The sequence below is a fragment of the Piliocolobus tephrosceles genome, chromosome 18 (genome assembly GCF_002776525.5).
Source record: "Piliocolobus tephrosceles isolate RC106 chromosome 18, ASM277652v3, whole genome shotgun sequence".
Classification (NCBI taxonomy): domain Eukaryota; kingdom Metazoa; phylum Chordata; class Mammalia; order Primates; family Cercopithecidae; genus Piliocolobus; species Piliocolobus tephrosceles.
The window spans coordinates 12,969,004-12,983,857 of NC_045451.1; the positions used below are offsets into that span (position 1 = coordinate 12,969,004).

The following is a 14,854-nucleotide window of genomic DNA, read 5'->3' on the forward strand; positions in this document are numbered from 1 at the left end:
AAGGAAGGAAGGAAGGAAGGAAGGAAGGAAGGAAGGAAGGAAGGAAGAAAAAAGGAAAGAAAAAAGAAAGATTAAGAACAAGTAACTGGGAAAGGTAGGCATGGGATTCCCTAGAGATCATAAATAAAGAATGCTATAATTGCAAGTTTTCCATGTTAAGTATTTATCCAAAATATCTCAAATTTTGTTTTTAAAGGTTTATACCGCCTGACAGTCTCTGAAGCTGCACCCACTGGGACTTCTATAGGAACAATCATGGCATATGATAATGACATAGGAGAGAATGCAGAAATGGATTATAGCATCGAAGAGGATGATTCACAGACATTTGACATTATTACTGATCATGAAACTCAAGAAGGAATAGTTATATTAAAAAAGGTAGATATGTTAAAATTATTTGCCTTGCAGAATAATGCAAAATTAAAACATATCCTATTTTGTGTAGCTGGTTAATTTTTAACTCATTAAATAATTGAAATGAGAACCTGTAATTTCTATTTTATGGAGAAAAGGATTTTAGAGATGATATAGTTACTACAGAGCTTTTTGAATTATATGCAGAACATTGTTTTAATTCTATTAAAAGAAAACTTTTTGGAAAATATCTTAAATACTAGGAAATTAATTCTCAGTTTCATTAGATGTTTATGCCCTCAAAAGTATAATTTTATCTCCAAACTAAAATAGGTAACTGACAATACACACACAGATGTTTTATGCCTGATTAACAATTATATCAGAGAGATCCATGTACATAAAAAGAAAAATGTAACTGAAAGGCCACTGAGACTTATTTTAACAGGTAAAACTTTTTTCTAAGTAGTATCTTGGGTTACTAAAGCCATTTCTTCTGTGTACATTGTATTTCTTTGCAGAAAGTGAATTTTGAGCACCAGAACCACTATGGTATTAGAGCAAAAGTTAAAAACCATCATGTTGATGAGAAGCTCATGAAATACCACACTGAAGCTTCCACCACTTTCATTAAGATCCAGGTGGAAGATGTTGATGAGCCTCCTCTTTTCCTCCTTCCATATTACATATTTGAAATTTTTGAAGAAACCCCACAAGGATCATTTGTAGGCGTGGTGTCTGCCACAGACCCAGACAATAGGAAATCTCCTATCAGGTATGTCTGTAAGGTCAGTTTTGCATTAATAAAAAAGTAAATATAAATTAGATTAAAAATAAAATTGCTTTCTTTCTTTTTTTTTAATTAAGGGGGAGTCTCACTCTGTTGTCTAGGCTGGAGTGCAGTGGTGCAATCTCAGCCCACTGCCACCTCTGCTTCCCAGATTCAAGCGATTCTTCCGCCTCAGCCTTCCTAGTGGCTGGGAGTACAGGCATGCACCACCACGCCCGGCTAATTTTTGTATTTTTAGTAGAGACAGGGTTTCATCATATTGTCCAGGCTGGTTTCCAACTCCTGACCTCGTGATCCGCCCACCTCAGCCTCCCAAAATGGTAGCATTACAGGTGTGAGCCACCGCGCCTAGCCTGCATGCAAATTTAAACAAGGTCATATCTGTATCTACGTTTCCTTTTTTTTTGAGAGGGAGTCACGCTGTGCCGCCCAGGCTGGAGTGCAGTGGCCGGATCTCAGCTCACTGCAAGCTCCGCCTCCCGGGTTCCCGCCATTCTCCTGCCTCAGCCTCCCGAGTAGCTGGGACTACAGGCGCCGCCACCTCGCCCGGCTAGTTTTTTGTATTTTTTAGTAGAGACGGGGTTTCACCGGGTTAGCCAGGATGGTCTCGATCTCCTGACCTTGTGATCCGCCCATCTCGGCCTCCCAAAGTGCTGGGATTACAAGCTTGAGCCACCGCACCCGGGCTCTGTATCTACATTTCTGTCTGTCATACTTAATTTGTAACAATTTAAATAAAATAGGGAACTGCAATGTCAGTTAAGATGCAGTAAAATTGGGGATTTCAAACACGTACAAGAAAGAGGCAATTACCAATTAAAATTCAGTGCATTATAATTCCCTCTTAACTGGGGAAAGGAGATAAGAGAAAAAAAAAATTTTTTTTAAATCCCCAATTAGAGCTGAAACAAAGCTGATCAAAATGTGGCCTATTTAAGGCCGGGGGTGGTGGTTCACACCTGTATTCCAGGACTTTGGGAGGCCCAGGCAGACGGATCACAAGGTCGGGAGATCAAGACCATCCTGGCTAACACAGTGAAACCCCGTCTCTACTAAAAACACAAAACAAAATTAGCCGGGCGTGGTGGCGGCGCCTGCAGTCCCAGCTACTCGGGAGGCTAAGACAGGAGAATGGCGTGAACCCGGGAGGCGGAGCTTGCAGTGGGCCGAGATCTCACCACTGCACTCCAGCCTGGGCGACACAGCAAGACTCCGTCTCAACAACAACAACAAGTGGTTTATTTAAATACTATTTACTTGAAATGATATTCAGAAATTGGGAAAACTTTTATAGCAGTGGTCCTCAAGTTTTCTGCCACCGGGAACCAGTTCGGTGGAAGACAATTTTTCCATGGTTGGTGGGGTGAAGGGGAATGATTTTGGAATAAAACTGTTCTGCCTCAGATTATCTGGCATTAGATTCTCATAAGGAGCTCTGTACCTAGATCCCTCACATACACAGTTCACAACAGTGTTCATGCTCCTATGACAATCTAATGCTGCCCCAGATATGAGAGGAGGCGGAGCTCAGACAGTAAGGCTAGCTCGCCTGCCCTCACCTCGTGCTGTGCAGCCAGTTTCCCAACAGACCATGGACAGGTAACAGTTCATGGCCTGGGGGTTGGGAACCTGTGTTTTACAGGAGACCACTTAAAGGAGTTCAAAGGGTTAGAAATCTGTTATAGTATTACAATTAAACGAATATTTGCCACCTATTAAAATAGTCTGTTATTTTCAGTTACTATGTTATAATTTATTTTCCTTTGTTTTATTTTTTGTGTGTTTGTTTCAGTATTTGAGGTATAGTCTGGTTGGGCATAAAAAAACAAAACTTGTTACATAATTATTTTTCTGACACCTTTCCTTATTCATCTATTTTCCATAAACCTTAATGTATTAATTAAAATGCTGGCTACTGCTTGGCTCTGTGAAGGTCTTGCAGTAGCTCAATGAAAAAGCTCAATTTAATTTTTGATACCAAGAAATGTTCCCGCTTTTCCATTATAGTTCATTTCATAAAATGTTGCCCTCTGATATGCATATATAGTTCTTAGTCATAGAGATTTTAGTAATTGTATAAGTGCATATCAATTATTTACTTTAAAAATATATCTATATACCTATTCATTTTTCTTCAGGGAGCACTAAATAATATGGAAAGTTAAAAAATGCTTTGATGATTAAGATATTCAATATGTTATCATTTATAATAATAAAGTATTGAAAACAATTTTAGGAATACAAGTGAATAAACTATAGTTTATGATGCTTGTGATGCATAGATAATAACATTGCATACATTTTAAAGCACAATAATACACAATGAAGAACTGCATGCTTACTACATGTGAAAATGCTACATACATATGAAGAAAAACATAAGGTGCAACCAAATCTTAAAAAAGGTTTTGTATTTTATAGTATCACCATTGGTGTCTACTTACTTCAGTATGAAAATACTTTAGCTAATGATTTTCACTTTTATACTGGCAATTATTACTTTTTAAAATAACTTGTATCCATCAAAAAATATGTTTCAATGATTTCACAGATTTTTTTCATTTAAAAGTGGCTTTAAATAATATTGCTTTTTATACATATGTTAGGATCACTGAGGATACAGCAGTTTTTGTTGTTGATATTGTTGATATTTTTTCCATATGATATAGCTTGATTTAACAAACATTCAAAATACATCATAAAAACAAAATCAGATGCATATGAAAATATCCACTTCTGCACATTTCAGGAGGCTTCTTTTGGGGTTTCTTTGTTTATTTCCTTTTTTCTTTGTAAGCAAAAGATCCCCAAAATGTTTGAACATAAAATGCAAAATGATTTCAATTTGAGTTTTAATTTGATAATATCTCTTCTTTAATACTCACTGCATGGTAAAAGCTATGAAAACCAGAAGAAATATTAGGACATTGTATTTTAGCCTTAGGGATATTTCTTTGTTTTGGGAGAAACACTAACACATATTAAACATAGTAAATTAGCCCCAATTCATTAAACTCATATTAGTTTTTCCTACTGAGTAAGAATCACCTGCTGTTTCTGTAAAGGATGGAAATTCCCAAACTCAGTTTCATCAAGTCTTGGGTGGGAAAAATAAACTGGTTTAACAAAATATTATTGCTGTAGTTGAGGTCGTAAAAGCTTGAGAAGCAAGATCTACCTTTATATGAATTGTAGTAACTAACCATATGTCAATTAAAAAAAATGGGGCACAGAAATGATGGAAAATGTGATATTTAGACTTGAAAGTGAGATGATAGAATTGTTTTAAGGAGCCTAGTGTGGTAAAAATTAGAGGAGCCCAAACAATCTGTAATAAAATTTCTACCATAAAGTTATTAAGAACTTCATAAGAAATTATTCTTAATTTTTTTATTTTATTACTAAGACTATGTATTATTTCAGAGCACTAAATGTTTACGTCCCTCAAAATTCATATTTGAAATCTGAAACACCAATGAAATGGTATCAGAAGGGGGGTCCCATATTTGAAATCCTAAATCTCAGTGAAATTGTATTAGGTGGGTACAAGAAGGTGGGGCCTATAGGCATCAAGTCATATGAGTAGAGCCCTAATGAATGGGATTAGTGCCCTTACAAAGGGGAACCCAGATAGCTCTCTCAGGCTCTCTCTGCCTGTAAGGACACAGAAGTCAGCAGTCTGCAACTGAAAGAGGGCTCCTGTCAGAAGCCAATCATGCTGGCATCATGATCTCATACTTCCAGCCTCTAGAAATGTGACAAATAAATATCAGTTGTTTATAAGCTGCCCAGTCTATGGTAATTTTTAATAGCTGTCTGTGATGACTAAGAAAATTGCCTAACTCTTTTGGACTTCACTCTTTTGCTATCAATGGGTATGATTCACTTTTTGGACATTATTGAAGTTTCCTTTTAAATTAAGCCTAAAGTCAAATTTTGAAGTATTTTGTAAGTGTGAGAAAGATAGCGTATTCTTTCCTGTTAAAAAAAAAAAAGAGAGAGCAAATAAAACCCAAAGCAAACAGAAAAAAAAGGAAATAAAAAGATTAGATCACAAGCAGTGAAATTGAAAGCAATGGAGTAATATAATGAAACCAATAGCAGATTCTTTCAAAATATTGCTAAAGTTTATTAATTTCTATCGAGAAAACCAAGGGACAAACAGAGAAAGAGAAGACAAAAATTACTATTATCAGAAGTGAAAAAAGGAGCACACATATTGATCCCACAGACATTAAAAAGATTATAGGGCTACTTTGAACAATTCTATGCCTATACATTTAGATGAAGTTCTTGAGAGAATCCACTAAATTTATATTAAAAGATAAATAACCTTAGCACACACACACATATATGTATTTACAAACAACCATATATATACAACCACATAAATATGTACACATACACATGCGTACACACAAGCATATATATATCACCAAAAAGTCAGTTAAAAACCTTCACAAAAACAAAGAACTGTTCCAGTAAAAATTGATGCCACTGATAAATTCTACCATATGTTACAAGGAAAGAAAACTACAGATCAAGATCCCTCATACACAAATATAAAAACTCTTTACAAATAATTGTAACTCCAGCTATTTGTGAAAAGGAAAGTATATCCCTATCAACTCGAGTGCACCTAGGAATACAAGGATGCGTCCATATTTTAAAATATTTTCATGTAAATTGCCATACTGGCAGATTAAAAAAGAAAAGTCATACATCATCTCAATAGACAAAGAAAAAAACTTTTGACAATATTCAAAATTAATTTATTGTAAAAACTATCAGCACAATATGAATAGAAGGGAAGATTCTTAAACAGATACAGAGTATCTACAAAAGAATGCTGCTAATTTTTATACTTAATTATGGAATATTATGCACTTTTTCCTTAAGATTGGAAACAAGGTAGCAATGTATTCTTTCACCAATCCAAATCTATAATATTGGAAGTCCTGGCCATGCAATAAGTGAGAAAAAGAAATAAAAACATACAAGCTAGAGAGAAATAATGTAGTTTTCTTTAATTGCAGATGGCTTGATTATTGTCTAGATAATTCCATAAAATTCACAAAAATGCCCAGTAATAAGTGAGTTTATCAAGGTAGAAAGATACAAGATTATTATAAATTAAACATATACTGAATAACACCCAGAAATCCTACTCCCAATCATTTACCCAGGAAAAAAGGAAACTTTGTGTTTTGGGTCGAGTTGTGTCCTAAAGATACAAATTGAGTCTTAACATCCAGTACACTCGAATGTGGCCTTGTTAAGAAATAGAGTTATTTTGGAGGTAAATAGTTAAGATAAGGTCGTACCTGAGCAGGTATGTTTTTAATCCAAAATGACTGGTGTCCCTATAAGAAGACAGACACTGGGAGAGGACTGCCATGTGACAACTGAAGCAGAGATCAGAGCAATGCATCTACAAGCAGAAGAATAGCAAGGACTGCCAGAAATCACTGGAAGCTAGAAACGAGATGGAAGGATTCACCCCTACAGGCTTCAAAGGAAGCATGCCCCTGTTGATACTTTGATTTTGATAACTCTAATAGAGTTAATTTATTGTTTTCAGCCACCCAGCTTGTGGTGTTTTGTTGCAGCAGGCCTAGAAAACATACTCACTTATTTTGACATGAAAACCTGTATGCAGGCATTTATGGCAGCTTTATACATGATCTCAAAAAACTGGAATTGACTCAAATGTCCTTCAAGAGGTGAATGGATTTAAAAAAAATAAACAAACAAAAATAAACAAAGCCTGTGGCACCTAAACTAAAAAGATACGACAAAGGAAAGGAGGGTGGTAAAATTGTTCTGCGTCATTACGTGGTGGCAGACACATGACTATTCATTTGTCCAAGTTCACAGAATTCTTCATGATATAGAGTAAAATACTAATTAGTGCAAACTCTGGCAAAAAATCAAACAGAACTTTGGAGATGTTCCTAAAATTGAAGGCAAACTACTGCAAATGTCCTTTATTATATTATAGACAAATAACATAATCAAATGGAGAGGAATTAGGAAAATACAACCTAAGTAATTTTGGAAGAGGGTATTTCAATACAAAATATAGAGACCAAAAAAATTGCTGTTCAGAAGAAATATACTCTACATACTAAGTATATTTTCTTACATGGTTACTATTTAGGGATTACAGTGTTACTCTGCATGTATATTGGAATTGAACACATAAGTAAATATATTGTAGATAATAAGAGTAAGATTCATTATTGTCAAAGGAAATGGTTACAAATAAAAAAATGAGAAAAGTTACATGAAGGTGTGGCACTGGATTAAAATCTGAGGTATGATACACTAATGCCCTCTTAGTATATATGCAGACAGAAGGAATTATATGGAAATAAATATAGATGTGTTTGTATGCATGAGTATACATACATATATATTTCCTGTTGATGTCTGCTCAAAGGACATAAATACAATGAAACTCAAGAAGCAATGGAAACTCTTAAAACCTAGATCTTGCTTTCTAATGCTGCTCTCCAATCAAAGATACTGCAACTCATCTGATAACTAGAATCCAGAGTTGTTGTAAGGAAAAGACAAGATTATCCTGGAGCATCTTGTGGTTCCAGAACGAAAGTATTCAAAAATGTTAACACTACTCATCTATGGATACTGAAAATTAGTGGATAAATGCTTGAGGAGAAACCAGAACATTTTAAAATAGTTTCCTGAATCTTTATGAATTACAAAAGAAAAAAATAGCAACTTTACCCCAGAGAAATGGGGTCATCATCACCTAATTGAGTGCTCAATGTTAATATCATCATCATTCATGAGATATGATGAACATCATGTTCCCCTGATATGATAGCCTAAGAAAGTATATCATGTCTGTGTTATTCCTGCCAAAAATATGTAACCTTAGTCTAATCATGAGAAAGCATCAGACAAACCCAAACTGAGAGACAGTCTATCAAATAATTGACCAATACTCTTCAATAGCATCAAAGTCTTGAGAGACAAGAACATTGAGGACTTGTGGAGGAGACTAAGGACACAGGAAAATGAAAGGCAATATTGGATTCTAGATTGGATTGTGAAAGAAAAAGAATAAGAGTGGAAAAAACTGTGAAATCCAACTGTAGTTTGTAGTTTGATTAATTACATTATAGCGATTAATTTATTAATATGATTAAAGTTTTATATAAGATTTTAACATTAGAAAAAGCTGAGTGAAGAGCATGTAGAAAAGCTGTGTGCTATTTTTGCAATATTTCTGTAAGTCCAAAAGTATTTTAAAATGTTTTTAGTTGGATTAGTGGGAAAATTCCAAATTTTTAATTTTGCTGAGGTGATGATGGAACATATCTAAATAAGTCAGCTGTTCACATATTTATGAATTTTGTGATGTTTGTCTCCCTAGTTTTAAAAATGAGAAAAATATGTATGTATTTTACATATATGTAAAATTTAACTAAAACTTACCTCAAAGCCAAACAAATTTTGTCCAGTGAAGGTGGAGTGGGGGAGAAAACTTTACATAACGAGAATTTGTGTTTCTAAAAGGGATAAAGAAAAATGATACATATTACACATCACTGCTTATATCACGTCCTAGAGGGCTACATATATTTTTATTTCTGTTTTAATTAATTAATGATACCTGAACCAATTTATTGTTTATGTGGCTCTTCTTCCTAAATTCTAACAGATGCGCATTAAACTATTAAAGACTATAACATCCTATCAAACTTTAAACGGGCTTTATGTGCAATGACATTTTACAGAAATAGGATTAGATGTTTAATTCAAAATAACAACTGTTAAAACACTGTATAACTTTGTCAACAAATGTATTATGTGTGAAATGCAACCACTTCAGGATATTTAGGGTAAATACTTACAAATATTTTAAATGGGGGTACAGTTAAAACTGAACTCCTCTAAAGCTTAATTATTTGTAATTTCTATTGAATCTTTATCTGAATACCAATCTACAAAGTAGTATAATGTTTTTGGAAACTTTTGAACTAAAAATTAAAATATTCTCATCTTTGCCATATAATTATGGCAAACTTCATTGATATCTCATCAAAGTCTTCAGGAATATACATACAATGATAAGTCATTATTGAACCCTAGTTATTATTACTCTTTAATTTTTATTATTAATTATTTCCATGTAGATGAGATACGCTGAGTATTTCAAAGTCTTCTTTCATTGTGGAGGTGGAGGTCATTTTTCATTTTCATTTTTTTTTTTAATGGGGGAACTTTTTAACTTGGCTTTCTTCGATGCACAATCAATCTAAAAGCAAATTAGAACTACTATATTTTACTTTTGTTTTACATGTGTATATATATAAAACATATAATATGAAAAATATACATAATATATAATAGATGCATATGATGTAATATATCACATATATACATACATACACACGTAATATATAATAAAACATACATGTATTGTATAATACATATATTTTACATATGTTATAAAATATGTAATGTATTATAAAATGTAAAATATATGTCATATATAATGTATTGTATATATGTTTTACATTATGTATATATATATACTCTTTTGGATTCCTGATTCCAGATTCCAGATTTCAGAAGTCTTTCAGATTTCCCAAAAGAATTAAAAGTCTATCTACTATATAGACTTTACTCTTTATCAAATTTACTTTTTATACAAACAAAAACATTTGTTAAATATCAAGTCAAGTAATTGTAGTAAAATGAACAGATTTGCAAGCAACACCTGTGATGTAGGAAAGAGATCAATACTAGTGTAGGCTGAAGATGTATTTTAATTTATTTCATAGAAAAAAAATGATTCACAATCATTAATTTTTACCCCACTTATTTGCATTTCTCTTCATTTCCCAAATGGCTTTTGACATTATTTTAGTCATTAATCTATTAACATTCTTTTTTGACATGAGAATGAGTGACGTGTGTTTACAGTTAGCATCCATCAATTAAAATCTAAAGTCAGGTTACATTTTTTTTTCTATCTCCACTGAGTTGAATCTTAAATACAGGAATACACTATTTTAAAAGTTGTTCAGTATTATATATTGGCTATGTAGGGCATGCACTGAATAAGACATCTTATTGCTTAAAGACTATTATGTAACACTGTTATGTAGACAGAATAAAAACATTAAGGTATACTTTCCTTTTGGTTCAGGTATTCTATTACTAGGAGCAAAGTGTTCAATATCGATGATAATGGCACAATCACTACAACTAACTCACTGGATCGGGAAATCAGTGCTTGGTACAACCTAAGTATTATAGCCACAGAAAAATGTAAGTACTCATTTGATATCCAATACAGTTGTTTGCATATTTCATAAATAATTACACAATTTCTACACATGGAGACAAGGCTGCTTTAAAATGTTGTTGGAATTATTTAAATGACATTCAATGTAAATGTGTGTACTTGTGTATTTTATTAGTTTTATTAACATCTGCTTATTACTGCTATTCCAGCTTATTTATATGCTTACCATTAAATACCTTCTAAACTGTTATTTTCTAATTATAACAGTAAATAATTTTTCATACAAGAGTAAATTGAGGATACCACAAAATATAAGTGAAATTCACCTGAAATTCTGCTTGTTTATTTAGGCAGATGGTTTCGTTTTCGGTTTGTAAATTATTCTGATTTACCACTTGGATATTGTCCTTAAAATTATGAATCAGTTATTCATGCAATTATATTGTTTAAAGCTTAAAGAAATACATATAACACAATATAAAATATCAAAGTCATTTCCATTACTTAGTCAATAGATTTAGAATTGTAGAGTATTAAAATTGTGAATAGAAAATATTCTCAGATGCATCTTTTCTTATAGCTGATTTTACATAGAATTTTAATGATTGTGTTTCCTTTCTTCACTCTTTGTTGAGACAGGAGGCATATATTTCTGTTTTCCTTACTTTGTTAGGCAGATGGCAGGTGACATGGTAGAGTGGAAGGCATCTCCGTGTGTTTTTTGCGATACAATGAACAGTTCTATGGAAACACTATAGGAGAGCTTGAATCTGGGTTTTCAAGGTTCCATTTAACTAAACCATAAAAGGAAGCAAATGTTACAATGGAATAAATGCCCGCTGCAATAGAGGAAATGTCAAGGCTTCTCATGTCAGAAAACGCAAAGATATTTATTTTAAATGCAGCTTTTATTCATCGCTTATTTCTGAGAACAATTTTTCTTTTTTTTCATTTTAAGGAAAAACTTGTTGGAATGAGCGTTTCTAACACTGGATAACAAATTTTCATTTTTTTCTTTCTCTAACATTTTTAAAAATTCTACATCATTAAGCCCATTTTAGATCTATTTGGGGAAAATATGTGTAACTGCCATTTTTTTACTACCATGAAATCAATACTGAACCAAAAATAATTAGGCTTGACCATTTAAGCTTCAATAGCAATATAAACAAACCACCTAACCAGTGGAAAACAGGGCACTACATACAACTGTTTTAAAAATCACCTGGCTGCATCTGCTAACTACCTTGAGAAGCTTTCACCATAACAATTATACTGATTATAGGAAAGAGATGTTCCATTTGAACTTTTTTTTTTTTTCAGCAAATGAAGTTTGTTGTGCTTAGTCTCTTTTCTGGAAAGCTTCCCCAATTAAGCACAATGCTATTTATCAGTATGCCAGCTAAGTGAATAAAACTACTAACTACTTTAAAGTGAAGCTGTGAAGTTTTATATACATTTTGTACAGTAATACCAAAGATTTAATTTGAACTTAATTTCAAGCAAAGTTTAGGAACACAAAGATAAAAACATTAAATGAATTTCTTATTAATTTTCTGTCAGTTTATTCACAACTGAATTATGTTACACAATTTAATTACTTAAGCAAAAAGATATTCTGTGATGATGTATGTGCTAAAACCATAACAAATATGAACTTTAATTTTCTGGCTAATTTCTTCTTGAAATCTTTAGAAATATCTTTTCATTTTTAAATGTTCCATTAATCTATTTTCATCCTAAATGTCACACAGTAGAGAAAAGTCTCAAAATGATAAATACTAATGGTTGCTGTATTTCTTAAAGTCTGTGTGTGTGTGTAATAAATCCTAGAAATTTTAATTTTTAATTAATTGAAAATTATAATTTCTGTCTTAATTGTAACTGTTATTGTTGGGAAAATACAAGTACATGCAAAATCTCATCTCAGGCCAGAAAACCTCTCCTCAAAGGTAGAACAGAGAGAAAAATGTTATTACTGGAAAACATTAAAATGCAATGTGATGTGCATCATAGGAAATCTAAGAGATTGCCGAAATGGAAAGAAATTTCACCTTTTTATGTAGTTGAGCAGATACAATCCATTATATACATGTTCTCAAGTTAAATGTTATCTAGACGTTCAAGTACGAGGACTTAGCACTATTTGTCACATAGAATTTATTCTATCTTCACTGGGTAGTTGGAGTGACCGCCTGTGTTTGCTAAGTGGTTTTATCCAAAGGACAACTTAACTTTTCATGTCTTTATGACAAGAGGTAGTTCTACAACTTAGAACAAGATCGGTGCTAAAATGGGTCTCCTATCTTTCCACAAAAACTAGGATATAGGGATGCCATATTCCTTAAAGATTACATTTCAAAGAGATGGTCACCATTACTTGAGAAATGCAATCCTGGATCCTAAAGCTTCCAAGAAACTTATTGATTTTGAAAGATTTCCATACACTTCAAAAAGACAAAGAAAAAACTTACATACAAAGCTTTTTTCCCCCCTCTCTTTCTCTTTCTCTCTCTCTCTCTCTGTGTGTGTATGAATGCTCTGAGAAAAGGAAGGAAAGAAAAAAGATTTTCCCTTGCTTTCAACAAGAACCAGGACTCTAAGTTTTAATTTTTATTGTTCTTTCAAATTATCATTACAAATAGTACATATATTTTCAATAAAAACACTAAGACAAAATAAAGTATCCCACCCCTATACCCTTTAATTGTATGCACCTTTCCCATAGCTTTCTTTCTTTCTTTTTTTTTTTTTTTTTTTTTAAGAAAAAGAGAAGCCCTGTGTGATGACTTATGGCCTGTAATTCCAGCACTTTAGGAGGCCAAGGTGGGTGGATAACCTAAAGTCAGGAGTTTGCAACCACCGTGGCCAACATGACAAAACCCTGTCTCTACTAAAAACACCAAAATTAGCCGGTCCTGGTGGCATGTGCCTGTAGTTTCAGCTACTAGGGAGTCTGAGGCAGGAGAATCGCTTAAGCCTAGGAGGTGGAGGTTGCAGTGAGCTGAGATCCTGCCACTGCACTACAGCCTGAGAGAGAGAAAGATTAACATCAATAAAACTACACAATATAATAGCTGCAACTTACTTTTTTCAGTACACAAAATATATGTCTGGTTAGTAGATACAACAAAACAATCATATTTATTATTCATTGTTCAGTTGTGTGCTAAGTAGTCTGAATTGCTTTATGTATATTAACCAATTTATGTAATTGCTTCATGTAATTTATGTAATTGCTTTATGTATATGTTTAATCTTAACAACAGCCTATAAGGCAGTTACTACTATCACGCCCATTTTTCAGAATGCCAACTGAGGCATTCTGGTTAAGTATTTTTCTCAAATTGAGAACCAAGATTCAAACTCAAGTCGTCCAGTTTTAAGCTCACAATAAAACTGTGTTACATTGACTCACTCTTTTATCTGAGACAGGCTTTCACTCTGTAGCCCAGGCTGGAGTGCAGTAGCCTGATCACAGCTCACTGCTGCCACAACCCCCTGCTCACGCGATTCTCCCACCTCAGCCTCCCAAGTAGCTGAGACTACAAGGTACACCACCACACTCAGCTAATATTTTGGATTTTTATTAGAGATGAGGTCTCATTATATTGCTCAGGCTGCTCTAGAACTCCTGAGTTCATGTTATCCTCCTGCCTTGGCCTTCCAAAGCGCTGGGATTTAGAGGTATGAGTCACCATGCCTGGTCAGACTCACACATTTTTAACAAATCCACATAATGTCATAGTTCAGTTGTAATTTATTATCCCCAATTCTTTTTTGTTGTACATTTGAGTCATTTATATAATTTGGATGTGATGCAAATAACTCTGGAATGTATTTAAGTGGATCATTTACTCAAATACTGATACCTTAGACTGTAGCTTAAGTTTAACAGATTGGGTCACAGATATGTGTAGTTTAAATTTCATTATCGATTGCTAGAGTTGGTTTACACTGTTATTTTTCAGCCCTCAGTCCATCACTGGGTGCTGTTTTATCACATACGACACAAATGGCACGGGCTAAACCATCATTCTTCTTACCTGTGGTGAGAGGCCGTGTGAAGATTATGATAGCGCAATGTGTCTCAACTGCAGGCCATTTGGCTCAACACTTCTGCCGCCAGCCTCAACCAGGGCACATTGACAATGTCTGAACACAGTCTGGATTGACACACTGGGGTAGGAGGGATGCTGCAGACATTTGGGGAATAGAAGTCATGGATGCCGCTAAGCATCCTACAATGCACAGGAGAATCCCCCAAAACTAGGAATTATCCAGTCTAAAATATTAATAGTGACGGCAGTGAGAAAGTCTGCTATCAGATAAATTGAATTTTCTCTCCTGTGAATTCTTAGTTCATACTTTTTTCTGAAATGTCTTCTTTTATATCAAGTTGAAGGATTTAAATGTTTTAACCA

At 33.6% G+C, this 14,854-nt stretch overlaps 1 protein-coding gene across 3 annotated transcripts in view; it reads left to right on the forward strand.

Annotated features, from left to right (window-relative positions):
* CDH19 (cadherin 19) overlaps positions 1-14,854 on the forward strand; it is a 98,052-nt gene that overhangs the window by 56,021 nt on the left and 27,177 nt on the right. For all 3 annotated transcript variants that reach the window (XR_002734144.2, XM_023224172.1, XM_026448227.1), the window contains 3 exons: positions 197-381; positions 879-1,132; positions 10,332-10,453. Coding sequence is in view for 2 of the 3 variants with exons in the window: in XM_023224172.1 (XP_023079940.1) it covers positions 197-381; positions 879-1,132; positions 10,332-10,453 (561 nt within the window). In the remaining variant the exon portion in view is untranslated. The remainder of the gene's footprint in view (positions 1-196; positions 382-878; positions 1,133-10,331; positions 10,454-14,854) is intronic.